Source organism: Fusarium sambucinum, chromosome II, assembly GCF_050947815.1.
Source record: "Fusarium sambucinum isolate potato_lamoka chromosome II, whole genome shotgun sequence".
Classification (NCBI taxonomy): Eukaryota; Fungi; Ascomycota; class Sordariomycetes; order Hypocreales; family Nectriaceae; genus Fusarium; species Fusarium sambucinum.
Genome location: NC_139293.1, coordinates 8,254,693 through 8,272,343, shown reverse-complemented (window position 1 = coordinate 8,272,343; position 17,651 = coordinate 8,254,693). Strand labels below are relative to the sequence as shown.

The following is a 17,651-nucleotide window of genomic DNA, read 5'->3' as shown; positions in this document are numbered from 1 at the left end:
TTAATTCAGGGAAGACTTCAGAATTGCAATGAGCACAATCATATATATGCTCACAGCAACAAAAGCCACCATCGTGTTAACCCAAATGAACACGAAGTCCCAAATACCATCTCCCGAATCCTCGCTCATCAGGTTCTCCCGATAGAGTAAGACCAGGTCAGTCTCACTGTACGTTGGAGATCTAGGAGTGAACGGCATCTGCACGACAAATGTCCCATACCCAGTTGATACAAAAGCGGGAGACCGGCTGGTTACAAACTCACCAGTTGCAGTAGTGGGAAGACTCAGGTCTTCAAACAATCGGGGAGTGTCTGGTGCATGGCAAATGGTAGATGCATTGGCCATTCCAGTGTTGGCACGGGGAACAAACTCGTCTTCCCATGGGGAATCAGCAGAGTCTGCTCTACCGATACCAATAGACTCATCCTCACTGGAAGTGTAGTCGTCAAAAGGACTCAGCTCTGCATCCTGCCTCATCCCCGGAGAATCGGGAAGTTGAGTAGTTACACATCGGAGTGCCGGGGCGCTAGGAGGCCGATCATGACCGAGCTCGTGAAGTGACAACACAGGCGTGAGAGTATGACAGAGCAGACTCTGTGTAGACGAAGGTTCAGGCTCAATCTCATACTCATACTCGCTGTACTCAGACTCTGAATCTGAAGAATCGTCATCTGTCAAAGGCGATACATCAAAGCTTGGAAAGAGTGATTCAAGCTCACTTACAGGAGATACCCCGTTGGCATCCAACTCACCTCGTGAAGATCCATTGTCCTGCTGATCAGGACTTGGTGTGCGGGAACCAATCGCTTCTTCGATTTCCGCAAGCAAAGTTCTCCAAAACGTCCCAGGAGATACCTGTTTGGGTTTGGGGACGTAGTTGAAGTTTGAGATCCCGCTCATGTCGAATGATGAAGGGCGATGACCCCGAGGGCAGTTCTCTGAGAAGAGAAGTGGGCGATCAGGAAAAGGTTGGCGACGGAAGGGAAGAGGCTCCAGGTAGTGCTGGATACCGGTTCGGAAAGAACTCATGATTGCGGCTTTGAGTTGAAAAGACTGAGTGTTGGATGCGTGAGAATGTTAGTTGAGTTGCGATACTGTTAGTTGATGTGTGTATAGCAAGTACAAATTCTCTGGTGACAAGATAATGAAGAAAAGCTAAGATCGATTGATGGCTAGAACTCGCAGAGATTTATACTACGAAATGGGTATAGTGAAGAACGGGAGTGTGAGCGGGACGTTCTTTGAACAATGAGTTGAAGTACAAAGAGGGTGGTGAAGATTCTCGCACAATGGATTGGTGGTCTGTGTTCTTTGAGGAACTATTAATATGTTCATTATATACTTGTACCAGTTCTTTTTTGTAATTGATATGTGCAGTTAATACAACTTGACATCTTTGATACAATCTTGAGTTCTGGTAGTCTTTTCTTCTGATCAATAGGCTTATCCTTGGACTGAGGCCTTGTTCAGAGAAGATCATTGTCTTGTTGCCAGTACAAGGTATGAGGAATAGTCAATTGAAATGAACACGCCGTCTACTGTGTTGTTCCTAAACACTATAAACCCTCCCAAATACGCCCCCCTATTTTGACAACTCTCCATCAACCAAGTTTGACTTGAACTACCAACCAACTCAAATTTTTCACAACCACACAACCGAATTTTCCCTTCAACCGTCAAAATGCCGGAACAGAAAGAAACCCCTACCCGAAGATCCACCAAATCGGTGCGATTCTCAGATAGTCCTGAGTCTTCAACAGGAGTCATGGACCAACCCCGTTCCAGAGCCTCGGGTCAGACCCCAGCTCTTCGCCCAACCGGTCAAGGCGACCCCTTCGAGGACTTTAGCGAAATATGTACCTTGAAAGACATTGAACCTTCCATTTTCACAATGGCCGAGTTTAATGGAACTACAGGTATGTACACGGACCCAAAGAACGAGAAGCTCCTTGATGTATCTAAATACATCTCAACGACGGCAGGCTATGTGTACACAACCTACAAACTCAACGGCAGCGAATTCCAAGCCGAAATTGAGAAGAAGAAACCCGAGAAGGAAGACATCAAGATCGAATTTGAAGATCTCTGGCTAGATCTTCAGTTCTTTTGGGATTTATTCCTTCGAATGCAGCCGAACTGCATCACTTCAAAGAAGGAGTATACGAAGCAGGCTGTAGATTTCCTCCTGGATCTCTCTGTCGCTATAATCCTGCCTGATGTACGACCTGAGTGGGATGTTTCTGCTGCGAGGATGCAGATTAAGTGTTTCCGTCGCCGTCTTCGTCGACTACAACTCCTGCTGCGGACTGACATGAACAAGTGCAAAACTTCTCCTGTCATGCTTTGCGGATGCGTGGTCGGCGTCAAGCGTCCCAAGCACAAGGAGGGTCTCTGGAAACCGCTATTTGGAAACAGTGTTCCGAGCCCGCATGACGGAGCAGATGACAGAGTTTTCAGAATCCGCGATATAGCAGGACTCCTCAAACTCGACGACTATTTCGCACACGTCTGGCTTGAATTCCAGGATCGTCCTGGTCCTGAAAAGGACGACAGTGTCAAAATTATCAACGCGGTTCTTGGCTCTTTGGAAAAGGAGATCCAGCAGTATCTCCCAAAGAAAGAATATCGTCACCCCGAAGATGTCAAGGCCGAGTGGGTAAATGCTCTGCTTCACCCGAGCTTCCGCGCTGCTGTCGTTCGAGAGGTCAACGTCATTGTCGGCGAAGCTATGTCTTTCCATGTCAAGTATGGCCAGTCTGCTCATCGATGGGACTGCGATAAGTAGACACTTCTTGTATCTGGGGGGCCTCCTGTATGTAGGCAGGTAAGCGGGAAACAGTTTCTTTTGTAAGGCATGGCGTTTGATGGGCTTCTAGCCCTTGAATTGGTACCTCAATAGAGGTAGGTATAACAAATTGACATGAAATTGGTAATAAACATATAAAATGATCCATGTGACAGACAACTCAGAACGCTTCCCAGTGACATTTCGTAGACATCATTACTCATAGATGGAACACATCGCTCAGCTTTTTATCCCAGTTGTTCCCATCTCCCAGCTTTCGGAGGATCTCAGACAAGGCATCGCAATGCCCACCAACTTCGGTATCATTCATTTGCGCCGTGTCCCAAGAAGCAATAAAATACAGGTTCATAGAATCGATCATAAAGGCATTCCAGAAGAAGCCGCTGTTTCAATGTCAGTTATTGACGAGTATAGAAATGGAAGGTAATTGTTACTTACCAATCGGCCCAATCGTAGCGCGCGACAGGCTCAAAAGTCTTGAAATTTCCCTGCTTTGAGAAACTCATGGCGAGAGAAACATCCCAGACAAAAGATTGTCTAAAGGACGCTTCGATTGCGGCTTCTCCTTCGTCGCTGAGCTTTTCAACAACCTTGTTCCAAGGAACATGTTCATGTTGTTTGATCTCTTCCATCTCAACTGCCATACGCTGGAGAAACTCGATAACTGTTTCGTTGCGGATCACTTCTGACATGTTGAGGACCCATTGAACGGTAGGGCCATCAATACTCATGGCTGGAGGAAGGAGTTTGTTCATCCACTGGGGAATAAATGGCCATGAGCGTCCGCTTTCCCACACATTGAGGAATGCGTGCGAGCAACCAGTTTGAATAACATTGAAGAGAACAATTGCGCTCTTGGTGAACAGTGCTGGATGGATGCCGTGTTCGCCTTGGAGCTTCGGAAGCCCCGGTATGTTTGAAACGCGACCACTTCGGGGGTATTGGAACTCTCGAGCACGGCTTTGCCAATCGCCATTCCAAACCTGGTTGCGGACTTGGCTCCGTTCTCTACTATGTGGTGAACCTTGGTCATTGGCGATCATCATGCCAGGCGCCTTTTGAGGTGGCCACAATGCGCGACCGTAACGAGAGATGCCTCGAAGTTTCTGAACATGAAAGGCGACACTGTTCTGTGCAGGCACGCTTTCCTCGTATTGGGTGAACAGATCGGAAAAGAGTCGGTAGGAAGTCAGGGCAGGGATGTTGGTTTTTATGTCTTGGATCCAATGATCGAGATCGTGGTACCACTGCAAGATAGACAAAACATCAAAGACGGAGTGATTGAAGGTGACGCAAAGAAAAGCCTGACGTTCAGACGTCCTCACCAAATCAGCCTGGAACATGAACGGCGACGAGTGTCCCTGGGCAGACCCATCCTTGAAACGATCCTGCGCATCCTCCTCAGTGTCGACGTCCACTTCGTGGATGAGCTGCGCAAAGAGCGCGGGACTCGGGGTAAGGACGGCGTGGAACGGGATACGGTTCGAGTCAGGGAACACAACGGTTCTCAGCATCGGCCTCGAGACCAGCGCCTTTTCGAGGGCGCGCAGAATCTGATGCTGCGCAACGTTGCAGATGCGAAAGACCATGCGGTTGTGGTAGGACTGCGGCCGTGACCCAATCGCCGTCCGATGCAGCGAGTGTCGGATGGGTAGGATGTCCTCGATGTCCGATGGAGAGAAGCCAGCGCATGTTACAGCACGTTTGGCGTGGCAAAGCGTGTCCTTGTCTGTGTTTTGACAGGAGGGAGTGGTGGTTTGTATGGCATGGTTTGGCGCTGGGACGTGTTGCCTGGGCTGGGGAGGATCGGACTTGGGCACTTCAGGAGCAATGACAAGGCGCGCTTGTTGGAATTTTCGAGAGAGCAGGAGATGGGCTTGCTTCTCGATGGTATCGTGATCAGTCAAGTCTTGTAGGTAGAGTCTTTGCCCGGAGACACGCAGTACACGGTCGCAATACCGTAGCAAGGTGATGCTGTCGGCGAGATGCTTGAAGCTTTCCGTGATAGAAGGTCGAACCCCAATCAGTTGCTCGCAGACGCTGAGCAGTTTATTGACAAAGGGTGGCGTTGGAGTTGCCTTGTTGATGGGAACCTTTGGTAAATATGAGCTCCTTGGCGAGATTGAATCCTTTGATGAGATTGAACCTTTTGGTGAAACTGAAACCTTTGGCGAAAATGGACCTTTTGGTGAACCTTTCCCTTGTCGGAGTTTGAGAATATGCGTTTTGAGCTGTTCTTTCTTGACTTTTCCGAGCGATGTCAAAGGAAACTTTTCTAGGCCTAGTTCTTGGAGGGTGTATACGCCATCTAGGGCATATCGCTGGTCGGCATTTCTAGCAGTTTCGATGATTTCGGATTTTGTCAGATTTTCTGGTAGAAGAACAACAGCGACAGCGACTTGGCCAGCCAAATCATCTGGAACACCAACAACTTGAACCTGTATTTGTTAGTGGTGTTGGAGGTCAGGGAATTGGCTAGTACTTACTTGTAGTTCTTTGTGCCGTTGAAGTAGCACCTGTTCAATCTTGAGGGGGTATATATTCTCACCACCACGAATAATAAGATCCTTGTATCGGCCGAGAATGTAAACAATTCCCTTGTCATCAATCTTGGCCTGGTCGCCAGTGACTAACCAATTCCCTGTTTCATCGGTGTACATGGCTCCATCAGAACCCCTGCCATTGTCGCAATAATTAGCAATGACGGATGTTCCGCCAATATGCAATTCTCCGATCTCCGATCGAGGTAGTATTTCTCGCGTCTCGGGCCGGCAGATCCTCACTGCCGCCCCTGGAAGAACCTTGCCAACTCCGGGATGCCAACTGTCCACCAAATCAGGATCTGCCCTCTTCCAGGTAATGATGGGAGCACCTTCGCTCATGCCGAACACTTGAATCGCCATTTGCGCACCGAGTCCTTCGCGGCAGAGTTTGATGTCTTCTGGTCCGATAGATGTACCCCCGATGGTGACAATTCGCAGGTCGAGTTGGTCCACGCTGGGGAAGTTTGGGTGCGACATTAGGGCTTTGACGAGCGTTGGAGTGGCGGACATGATGTGACATCTCTCTTTGACGAGGGCGTCGAGTGTGGCATCCACGTTGAAGGACTTGGAGGGAATGACAGCCAAGCCACTCCAACGCCATGCGCGGAGGGTGTTGTTGATGGCAAACATGTGGGAGACAGGTGTATGGATAAGCCATCTAAGCTTTCCCATAGCATTGACTTCTGGATCAAAGTCACAACACTGCGATATGATGTTGGCGTTTGTATGTAAGCATCCTTTGGGTTGACCTGTTGTTCCGCTGGTAAAGATAATCAATGCCGCGTCTTCGTCTTGGCTCGTATCTGCCGAGTCAACTCCGTTCGTCATCTTGGGTACAGATTCTAACAGTTTCTCTCCAGGACTCAGCACATCAGGTAACTCCAACCAGTTGTCAACCTTTTCCCCTGCGCACACTATACAGACCCTCGACTCTGTAGAAAGATCAAGCGCCTTTGCACCCTCTTCATCTTGTGCCACCACCACTTTCGCCTTGACGGATAGAATTGCGGCTCTTGCATCTCGAGGAACCGTTGGGTCAATGGGGACAAAAACCATGCGCATCTTGGCCGCCGCCCAGAAGAACAAAGCCCATTCTGCACAATTATTAAGCACAACGGCCAGCCGCATTCCAGGTCGACAGCCTAGGCTTTCCAACGTCTCGGCTACTCGCTCTGCCTTGTCCTTCAATTGAGTATAGGTCCAATTGAGGTACGGCTTGTCCTTGTCATTGGGTGGAGGAGGAAGATCACCGTTGGACAAATGATGGCGTGGCTGCCACATCGAAACAAGGGCGTCTCCATCGGGCTTTGAAGCCACGGCGTTTTCAAAGATGTCCCATAACGTCAGGTGTAAGTCGAGTACAGGATCGCCAAAGACTTGAGAGATGGAAGGGTCGTCAGGTGAAGAGGCGTCGGTAGAGTCACCGTCTTGTGATACTGTTGGCGTCATCATGTGGCCAAGAACAGTTCAACTATAGGAACGAGAGAATGGAAAGGAATGGGAAAAGAGATAGAAAAAGAAAAGAGGCTGAATCATGAACGGATATTGGGAAACACGCGTGCAAAGTGGTACAAAGGCCAACAAAAGATTGATTGACAAGCCAAAGCGGGTAGTCTAAGGAAGTTCAGGGGGGAATATGCAGGGTTAAATACGAACCCAACTGTCGATCATTGAACTATGGAAGGAACTACATGACTAAAGTGCAGGACCTAAACCTGCTGAAGAAATAGAAGGCAGGAGAGAAGCACAGCAGCACAGCACTAAAAGTTTTAGTGGCATGTCACTAGTAACTGCTACTAGCACAGCACACTACAGTACACTACAGTTCACTACCTACACGTATGTGTGAAAGGATGTAAGATCAAATCAATGCAACCAAAGCAAGATTGTCACATCTCAGAAAGGATCCGACAGCTTGGGCCGCCCGAGCCCCGGCTGACACTGTACACGTCGGAGAGGGAACTCAACAGTAGCACAGAAGTTTTGAGTGTGTCCAATGATTCTGTCTCTACAACAGCCACTCGCCCTGGGAGCCAACGAAGGAGCAGTAGGTATTTTCGTCTACATTGCACAGCCTATTCCGGGGTATCACTATACTGCGTATCTACTCTTGCCATGTCTCTGACCTAAAAGACAGAGACGAGAAAGGGCAGGATCTTGTGAGCACGGGGCGTGTCCGTGTACGTGCTTTCGCAAGTGGTCTACACAGAAGCAACAATATGTCTATCTGAGACACCGGTTCCCAATGTAGAATGTTTAGTTTCGGTACAATGACTTGCCTGAACTTCAGCCGTACCATAGCGTAATGAACTAGAAGAGACTAGACTTGAACAGTCAGACACAATATTCTTGGCATGTTTGTTCCAAGTATTCTACCTTGACAGGAAGAAGCAATTATGACAATCTAGAACCAACAACTGACACCTGTATCGATCATCTTCCAGTCTACGGATACAACAGTTCATCTACCATGAGCTTCTACTACGGCTATATATCCCAACTCCTCCACAACAATCTCTCGAGGACAGCCTTACATTAGACCCTAAAAGTGGATATACAATGTCAATGCTTCTCCGTATCTCCCTTGCGGGCCGCTAAACGCCTCGTCATGGTCAAGAAAGAACACTTTAACTACATGCTATGATTCAAGCCCGTCAAGCTTAGACCAGTGTAATGAATGCTCCGTCTCCACCACACACCTTTGAAACAACGCAGGGCCAGAGCCTATGCAAGACATATTTACAGGGCGAACTCACCAAGCAAATCTATTTCAGCGCCCATCTTGCCTATTATAGACGTTCCATGTTTCCGCCTTGTGGGTTCTTTCGTATTTACTGTTCAAGTCTACTACAACACGTATCTAGATATCTTGATATGACTACATCTTGTATTGGCTACTTTAAATCATGTCAATGTACAAGTTATTCATCAAATACGACCGTATACAAAGCCCTGTATAAATGGGATTGGCAATCAACTGATGCGCATGTCTCGTCCTGTCTCATCCCTCCGTCTTAATGAACTGCATTGTCTCGGTCTGTGCCGCATCTGAAATCATCTTGCGTGCGTGTTCATGCCAATGCTAATTAATATCCATGCCTACCTGCAGCGGAAGCGCAGCTGTCACTTCCCGCCGTACTCTCCATAAACCCATGTCTGACTGAACTTCTTTTCCATCTACCCCTGATCAGATAGAAGCCGTCATAGCTCTTTCGTGTCACGACAGTCTACTTTTTTTCTTTTTTTGACGTGGCAGGATCGAAGGAAAAGAGTGTAATGCAATGCAATGTCCTCAGCTGATGTATGTCAATGGACCAAGCATTTGAGAGCACAGCCGGTATGCAGGTCCATGGCTTTTTCCTTTCGCCCCCAGTAGTATAGAGTAGGAGTACAGAGCTGCGTATTCGATCTACGCTAGGTCCTGGTGACCGTCTCTCCCTTTTGTTAACTCTCGTGTCAAATGCTAAAAGATAGAGATTCTTTGGTAAAATAATCTTTTTTCCCTGCTTTTCTCGTTGCACTGCAGGAGTATATTGTTAGTGACAATAGAGTGTTTGGCTAAGGAAGGTTGTGTGGGCTGTTTATACCAAGGATCATATTCCAAGTAGAGCCCGGACACCGGACATTTATACAAGATGCTCATCTAAATTCGTTATCAGCCCTGTTTTATTTCTATTCTTTCTTCATCTCACCTATGGGATTGCTGATGCCCATTCTGTTGGGTGCCACGATGGTATTCCCATGATATTATGGATGCTCATGATCATGACCTCGACAAGGACAAGGACAAGGGCAAGGACAATGGAGGGGCGTATATACTGTCTATAAGATGACTCAATTTATCTTGTGCTCTAGATCTGGGACATTTGATTCAAGACATTCGGGGGATAATCTCTGACTGCTATCTTTTTTCACCTTCCAATAGGTACTTTACCCTCTCCGATCCCGCTCAAAGTGGCTGCCTGCAGCCTCCTTCCTTCCTGTTGTTCTAAACCATACTCCCTCCATTTTTTACAGATTTATGCTTCAATATGTTCAGTCTTCAATTTCTTCAATTCCTTCAGCAGCACTTTATCGCCACTGCTATTCTTCTTCTTCTCCCAATCCCTCTTCGTGCAATCGAGATATACCTTCGGAGATGGAGACTCGCTCAAGCCAAAGGCTGTCAAGATGCCACGAGCAAAGTCCCTGTCAAGGACCCCATCATTGGCTTCGATTTTTTGTACAAGATATTTTTCGGCCAAGCTCCAGAACGGTACCTGGACAGCACATGGCAGGCCTTTAAGAAGATGGGGACGACTTACATAGAAAGGAGGTGGTCGTGGCAATGCGTCTACACTTGCGATCCGCAGAACCTCAAGCATATCCTCGCTTCCGCCAGTGAAGACTTTGATCTTCCAGAGTTTAGAACTTCAGTCATTGGAAGTGTCTTTGGGCAGGGCATCTTTGTCTTATCCGGACATACATGGAAGTACGCCCGGGCCGTACTGAGACAGAGTTTCAGGAAAGACAACCCGACACCATTCCTCGAGACTTTGGAACGGAACTTCCAGGCTTTCTCAAAACATGTTCCCACTGATGGCTCTGAAGTCGATATCCAACCTCTGTTCTTGGCTCTTACAATGGATGTCTCGACAGAGTTTCTCATGGGACACTCGACGAATATGCTTAGCGAAAAGGCAGACCATACTCGAGAGCAGCAGTTTGTTGATGACTACATGATTTGCTCCGAGGAGATCATCCAACAGATGCAACTTGGTCCTCTCCACCGTCTCAAGTTCAACTTTGTAGCCAAGAGGGCTAAAAAGAGGGTGTACGAGTATCTTGACAGCTTTATCGAAGAGTCATTGAACAGTCCCAAACGTGGTTCAGAGGGCGGTTTCCTCAAAGATATGATGGCGATAGCCGGGGACAAAAAGTGTCTAAGTGACCATATCTTACACATCCTCCTCGCAAGCCGCGACACAACATCAAGTCTACTCAGCAACCTATTCTTCTTCCTATCAAAGAACCCTCGAATATACGACAAGCTAAGAGATCAAGTTCTAAAAGTGGCTGGCCAAGAACCCCCTACTGCAAACCAACTTAAAGAAATGACCTACCTCAAATGGTGTGTCAACGAGTGTAAGTCAGCCTTCAGCCCTATAACCGTTTGTCTCTAACATTAGAACTCAAGCCTTAAGGCTGCATCCTGTCATCCCCACAAACGCCCGCGTCGCAGTCAGGGACACGACAATCCCTCGTGGTGGCGGCGCCGACGGGAGGTCGCCACTCTTTATTTCCAAGGGAACAGCCATGTTCTACAACGTTTACGCCATGCATCGAAACGAAAACGTTTTTGGCCCCGAGCCTGAAGAGTTTATCCCCGAGAGGTGGGAGGATCTGAGACCTAGCTGGGGGTATTTGCCCTTTAACGGCGGAGCTCGCGCTTGTATCGGACGTAAGTTGACAACTCCCCCTGTCACTCGACAAGTCTGACAGTTATGGTATAGAACAGTATGCTCTTCTGGAAACGCATTATGTGGTGGCTAGGATGGCGCAGACTTACACACTACTAGAGTCTCGTGATGATCAGGAGTGGATGGAGTTGTATGCCTTGGCATTATGTTCTAAGAACGGCACCCGGGTGGCTGCCAGGATCTGATGGGATTTGTAGGATGCGTTTGTGAGGCTTACTGTATTTTTGTAATGATCTGGACTGGTTCCAATGGAGTATCTGGAGGGGATATCTAATGCTGGGTTACTAGGTGATGGGATCGTGGCTTTACACGAAGGTAATGATGAAATGGTGTGGAAGTATATATTTAGCTGTTGTATACTATGATTTCAAGAAAGTTCTTTCAGCCGCTCTGTCATTTGTTCTTCAAACTTGGATGATCGGGGCTTTTACGCATCGTGATATTCGATCACCTCAGAATGACTATTCTAGGCAGTATAATTGTTCTCATCAGGGAGAAGATGCATTGACCATCTATCATACCAAGTTTGAGCTTGTCGTACAGCGGCTGAACTGATCATATGCCATTAGAGTTGACACCTAATACCACCTCGTTCCTGGCATAACAAGACTATCATATCTGATTTGCTGCGAACAAGATTATATCTTCGAATAGGAATCCTATATTCTACCCCGACGAACACACAAGTTTATGCCTTGTCAAAAATAGAACCTACCGGATGTGCACAATATCAGGTCATCTCATCCCATATCATCAACCTAAACTTGGACCAAGAACTCAACCAATCAAGCATATAGATATGCGAACCAATAATCTATCTACTCTCTAGTCCAGTAATAGACTCCAGCATACTGGATCATCATGTTCGTATGCTCATCTCTGCAGCTCATCCATCATCCCATCTGATGATAAGTTCAATTAACCATACCCAGTAACCAAAAACACCCGGAACCCATTCCGATGTCACAGTAAAAACCCACACACCATGTCACCGTCCGAAACTTTATGTACCCAGACGTGTCTCCAGTAAAAGTGAACAATGTTTCAGCTCCCCCTTCTCTCCGCGGGTCACATGGAGGCCCGTCAAGTTCAGGGGCAGTCGTGTCTCGTACACTTTCTTGTGTAACATAGTCGGTCGGGGTGGTTGATATTTGATGTACAACCCCAAGGCTGACCGTGTGGTCTGTTTCTCAGCCCCTCTTTAGTCTCCTGAGATTCCGAAAATAGTCGGGCTGGGAATTGAGGCTCGTTTTGGGATTTATCAGCTCTGTTATGGCTGAGTAGAAGGATCTTGTTGTTCGTTACTGAAGAGCTGATGGACAGCTAGCTGACAGTCGGAAGAGGGTAATGATGATTGAAGGGGTTCAAGGATCCAACAGAGGACAAAGTGATGAGGTAGGGAAACCAGTGTTAGTGCAAAGTGCCTACAGATTGCGGCCTCCCGGACCCAGGAACTTACATGGCTCAGACATTATTACCGTCGGCCCGAGGCCATATCTCATGTACGACAAACTTCACATCCAGGTTGAGCAAAGTAATCGTAAGTTCGTATCAATATATTTCCCATTTCGTAACGTTCTCAATGTTTCTTCAAATCATCAGACCAACAATGGGAGGCCTTTGCTGCTTTTGTGCCGAATCTCAAGATACCATGCATCGACATGGCATAGACCCCTACCCATAATTCCATGACGCCGACCCAATATCGTATCTAAACAATTAAAAAGTCCATATGCAAATCTCTCAAAGTCTGCACCCAACTCGTCATAGGCATACCCTCAGCTTGAACACTCCAGAGCATTTGTAAAGCATCCCTTGCTGCGTACAAGAAGCCCCAAGGACTCTCAATCATAAGCTTTTTAATCTGGACTGTGACCCAATCTTTCATCTCGGATGTTTTGGCGCATGCTCCAAAAACAAATGTCACCCACGTTGTTGCTTTCAAATTGATATCATCGTCCGGTATCATACACAACACCTGGTGTAGCTCTGTGAAAATAGCATCAGCCAGATCCTCGCCAACCCAAACTCCCACTGATGGTATGGCATGGAGAATGTAGAGACAAATGGCTAATCGATGAGATGTCGCTGCGCGAAACCGGCTTAATACAGGGTCGTGTTCAGTTGATGGTATATTGTAGATATTAATTTCTTGTGCCCAGGGAAGAACGTCGAAATTTCGAGCGCGATCTAATAATGCTGCTCCAGCTGCAGTAACCATATCAGCGGAAACAACTTCGTCGGGTTTCGTGTTGGATAGTCGCGCTGCTATGAGCATAATTTCGAGGAGTTCGGGTGGACAGCAGTAATAGCTATTCGTCGTCTTGCCGAGTACCTGTAGTGCTTCACATGATTCAAAGTAGGAGTGCGAATCTGAAGCTGTAGGCCTGAAGGTGGAATCCAGTATGTAGTAACTAATTCGAGTTAGTAATGACAGGAAGTTGGGATGCTGTCAACGTACATAAAACAGTCGGAAACTATGTAGTCTCTTAGGCTCTCGTCTACATCTGACACTGGTCCCAGCAGCTTCATGATTTTGTCAGCGCCATCAAAGTGAGCTTTCCAATTATGTTTGCCAGACTCTATCAGCTCTACATTGATCAGGAACAGAATCGCCGCCAGGACAATGTCACCTCCGGTAGACTCAATACTCTGCAGGGCAGAAGGTAACATCCGTAAGACTTGGTGCTTGGCCTCGAGGGCATCCATCAGCAGATTTCTCGGGCCTAACCCCCTATCCAGCGATTCCGAAGATAACCAAGGCCTCGAGCGGTTGTACATGTGCGTCGCTGAAGCAGCGATAATGACCTGACGTAATAGAGGGTGGGCCTGAGTAAATTTGAGCAGATTCCGAAATGGGTTGTCGGGTATGTCAAAGGCTACAAAATCTCGACTGAGCCGCGCATCAACTAAGAATCAGTCAGTCCATGTCTCTCTCATTCTTTGTCTGTTTCTCGGGACCAATAACGACCAAGGGCTGCGTACAATAAGCGAGATACTGTCTGTGGTTGCTCGTAATGTCTTGGTACAAGGGATCGACGAGCACCCACGGAGTTGAGGTTTCCGATGCCAGGGGATAGTTATTGGTGGTACAGACGAGCTGTGTATCACCACTCGCGAGGGGGGTCGCATCATTATCATCACCATTGTATTGTTCATCAATGTATTGGTCATTGAATATGTCCAATTCAGATCCAGACTCGGACTCGGCTTCTGAAGTCTCAGTGACCTCGTCAACTTGAGAGAGGCTCGGGGCAATGAATGCTGGTGATGATGATGGAACAGACGGCGAAGCGATGGAGGAAGCGGAGGAGGAAGAGACTGGGGAGTTGGAGGAAATAGAAGAGACAGAAGAAAGAGAGGCTCTTGAATGGCCCGTGGTAGACCGAGCCGGGGTAAACAAGGCGGCGCTCGATTGCTGTCCAGCTAATCTGCCTCTTGATGCGACAGCGCCTGTCCACTGGAATATCTGAGAGTAGCCAAGACAATCGACGCCCTTGGCTTCACACTTTGCGCAGTGTGGAAGAAGACGATCACATCGAAGTCTTCGACGTCGACAGTTATGACATGGCTTGTCAGCGACCGGGCCAGAAGGTACTTTTTTCCCCTTCTTTTTTCTTCCTGGAGCCATGGGTGTACTCTGTAGTAAGATTACCAGAAGCGTTTCAATGCAGTGGGTGCAACGATTGAACAAAGAAGTAAGACAAGGGTTGCAGCTCCAGCGTATAAGCGTAGAGTAGACTACCGTTTCCGGGATGCGGCGCAGAGGGCCACTATTACGGGACCTGGTACTTGTCAATCGAACGACAAGTGCAGCTTCAATTTTGTAGTTTGAGAGACTCTTTTTGTCCAGTTCAGGCAGTTGAGGATCTGAGTTCCCAATGCCAGTTATCGGTTCTTGTCTGCCTTCGTAATGGCAGGCCGGACCCGGGCGGGGATACCACGTCCGAGCACTAGCCGTATGAGGCAGCTAAATTGCAACTTTTTGGCCGTCGCCTCCTCTTCTGACATTGCCGGGCTGCCGGTAGTTTTGACAGATCTTGGACGATAAATGATAAGCCCATCAAAGTATCTGATGTCCGAGATTTCCAGCGATGGTCCGTATGTCGCCGTTCTCGAAGGTTTGTTCCTGGCCAAAGTACGGAAATAGCCGATTATCGATAGATTTGGGTGTTGGTTTGATGTATCTATGTCCGAGATCTTGTAACAGTTGTCGGGTCCGAGATAGAAAGGTTGTTAACCTTCATCCTCAAGTTTGGCGATGATGCAAAGTATCGGCGTTTCGATTGCATTGGATTGAATAACTAACTGTACATTAACCGCCGCCCAGTTCAATTGACCAACCTTGGGTTTACTTACAGACACTTCAAACAACGTCGTTAGGACTATAGGGTAGCTGGTAGAGTGCGACGCCACCCCTGTCAGCTCCGTCTTCCCTAGATGATGTTCCAGTCCTTATTGAAGATGGTTCCAATGTGGATAGCTGAGACGATTTCTTCTATCCGTGGGCCATACTGGAATAAGCCGTGGATATAGAAGTGAGTTAACGGGACGGTGGGTTTTTGCAGATCGGTCTGATGACGAAATAGTAAGTAACAAACAGCCTGCTCAAGCGTAGCGACTGGGACTAACCATGCCCCAAGGAATGGAAAGCGAAATGGAGTCCAAGCATTTGGATGAGGCACGACCTATGAAGAAAAAGTCAGCTACACATACGGAACAGGATGGTTGTTTGGTGATCGTGTTCTGGCTCCTATTCCCGCCGTGATGATCCAGTTCGAGACAGTGAACAAACCTTACAGTAAAGGCCAAGACCAGAGGATAATGAAGGGTCTTGCTGAGCTCCCAATGTCTATAAAAAAGTGTTCCTCTATCGATACTGGCCCGCGAGCAAGGTAGAATTCTCGAACAAAGGCATCTGGATGGCACGCTTGCGCAGAGGGTCGAATGAACAATCGGTTGCGACGATGGTTGAAGTTTTGAGATCGGTACCTCGATAAAACAGGTAAAATGGAAACTGGTAGGAGAATAACTTAGTAATCTGGAAACCCGCTCTTGCTGTCTAGAATTTGCACACTGGGAATGCACCTGCCTACCAGTTGGTCCCTTGGGATCCTCTTTACAGTGGCATGGCACCTTTTCGGGCCCCAACATTGTTCACTGGACGAAATTCGTAGGTTCCATAATACTGCTCCCAATATACTGGCCTTTGAGAGAGTGTATTTTCTGTCGGTCTTTCTCCTGAGCTGTTCAACGTGGGCAACAACATGGGATCTCCCAAATTGGCTAACTGCTAACAAAGAAACCGACGACAGCGCCGAGCCCCATCTGTCTCCATCACTAGATTTCAGCTTCGTCATGTCAAAAGATCTCTCCCTGGTAACTGGCGAGTCATCTAAGGTATCTATTTGTTTACGGTCGGCGCAGTCAATGACTGACTACCCAAACTCCAGCATCGCCAGTCCGAGCTGAAGCGGAAACCAGATGGTTAGTGAGGGTCGCCTGATGCACCGAACCAATACTAATTCGTTTCCAAGGCCTGTGCAAGCCATCAGAAATACCGACACAGATCTATGGATGTCCTTCGCTTGACCGAGACTTGTCTACAGCTATCCCCAGTGCTCCGAACTCTGATTCCCACCAACACATTAGAACTTGGCGACCAGCACTTCGAATCTTGGACGTCCCCCTATCGCTCATTCACTTGCGCACTCGAAGCAAATCTCAAGGCCCGCAGAGGTGGAGTCCCTGGACAGAGCCGCGTGTTCCTGGAACTACACACTATGGAAGCTTCTGGTTTCCAGGAGAGCTTTCCACACAAGCCCATGTGACTGTCTTCTGCTAAATTTATGAGCCTTTGTATTCTCTCAAAACTTTAACCTTGGATGGTAGTTGGCCGGGCTATTGAGCAAATTCCAACATGTAGATTTGGTGTCAGAACCATCGTCGTGATGCTCCTGATGTGTCCCCTTGATGATATATTATCACAAGCTCAAATCTGAAAGTTTATTACCCCTTTAGTCACTCTGGAAGAACTTAGTTTTGCATTTTATGTCTGAAAAAGTCAGTTTAGGAGAGAGTTCGCCAAGCACTTGTAATCTGGTTCATTTATTTGGAAAGTCAATGTATTAAAGTTGAAGATTCAGCCTTATGGTTGATGGGAAGGGTAAACTTTATCGTGTAGTATTGACAGCATCTTGGAGGTGATGCAATTCAGAGGACCGAAAGATGACACTGCTTGGGAGAATCTCCCTATTGATGAACCTCACTTGGATCAGTAGATGAGCAAAAGTAGAAGTCCCAACAAGTGTTTTTCTCAACATTTGATCATTGTATTTCGACAATGCGGCGACACTTGCGTAGTCTGGTCATGCGTGCAGCGTTTAATGAGTCAACCACATATCTAATTTGCGTTCACGGCAGCCTGGGGCAGAATCAAAACAAAACTTTGTGAACTGAAACGCAGAATCTTATCAATTCACGACGAATTTGCGTGAGAGACACGACCACTGCTCTTTAAACTTAATAATTTTGAGAGGTATAAGACACCGGGACGCTCCCAAATTCCCAGATTCCTAACTTCTCTCCTGAACCAGCATCTCTCAAGTCTTCAAGCCAAGCTATCTTCAAGCAATCTTCGTCACAGCTATCTTTTCGACTTATTCGTCAATCTGACACATCTTCTTGATACATATCTTCGCTTGATACATATCTTCAGAGTCATCTTTAACAAGTATCACTTTTATCTTGATCTTCGGACAAGTTCATTTACAGACGCGTCACGATATCTTATCACATTTTGTCTCTCGACACACGATCTTCTATCTTTACGCACAATCTACC

General features: G+C 47.4%; 5 protein-coding genes across 5 annotated transcripts; 2 read left to right on the top strand and 3 right to left on the bottom strand.

Moving 5' to 3' along the window:
- On the bottom strand, window positions 1-1,029 carry FSST1_009629 (uncharacterized protein; the record flags this gene model as incomplete). Its single annotated transcript, XM_083226620.1, has 1 exon — window positions 1-1,029. One exon carries the CDS (start codon window positions 1,027-1,029, stop codon window positions 1-3), a length of 1,029 nt encoding a protein of 342 aa, XP_083085590.1.
- A 652-nt stretch (window positions 1,030-1,681) lies between these two features.
- On the top strand, window positions 1,682-2,785 carry FSST1_009628 (uncharacterized protein; the record flags this gene model as incomplete). The annotated part of the gene is made up of 1 exon (XM_083226619.1): window positions 1,682-2,785. One exon carries the CDS (start codon window positions 1,682-1,684, stop codon window positions 2,783-2,785), a length of 1,104 nt encoding a protein of 367 aa, XP_083085589.1.
- A 220-nt stretch (window positions 2,786-3,005) lies between these two features.
- FSST1_009627 (uncharacterized protein) lies at window positions 3,006-6,798 on the bottom strand (the record flags this gene model as incomplete). Its single annotated transcript, XM_083226618.1, has 3 exons — window positions 3,006-3,189; window positions 3,245-5,244; window positions 5,293-6,798. 3 exons carry the CDS (start codon window positions 6,796-6,798, stop codon window positions 3,006-3,008), a joined length of 3,690 nt encoding a protein of 1,229 aa, XP_083085588.1.
- Window positions 6,799-9,380: 2,582 nt separating this feature from the next.
- On the top strand, window positions 9,381-10,993 carry FSST1_009626 (cytochrome P450; the record flags this gene model as incomplete). Its single annotated transcript, XM_083226617.1, has 3 exons — window positions 9,381-10,473; window positions 10,526-10,789; window positions 10,842-10,993. The coding sequence occupies 3 exons, from the start codon at window positions 9,381-9,383 to the stop codon at window positions 10,991-10,993; spliced, it is 1,509 nt and encodes a 502-aa protein (XP_083085587.1).
- Window positions 10,994-12,519: 1,526 nt separating this feature from the next.
- On the bottom strand, window positions 12,520-14,439 carry FSST1_009625 (transcription factor domain-containing protein; the record flags this gene model as incomplete). Its single annotated transcript, XM_083226616.1, has 3 exons — window positions 12,520-13,222; window positions 13,270-13,717; window positions 13,794-14,439. 3 exons carry the CDS (start codon window positions 14,437-14,439, stop codon window positions 12,520-12,522), a joined length of 1,797 nt encoding a protein of 598 aa, XP_083085586.1.
- Window positions 14,440-17,651: the final 3,212 nt, after the last annotated feature.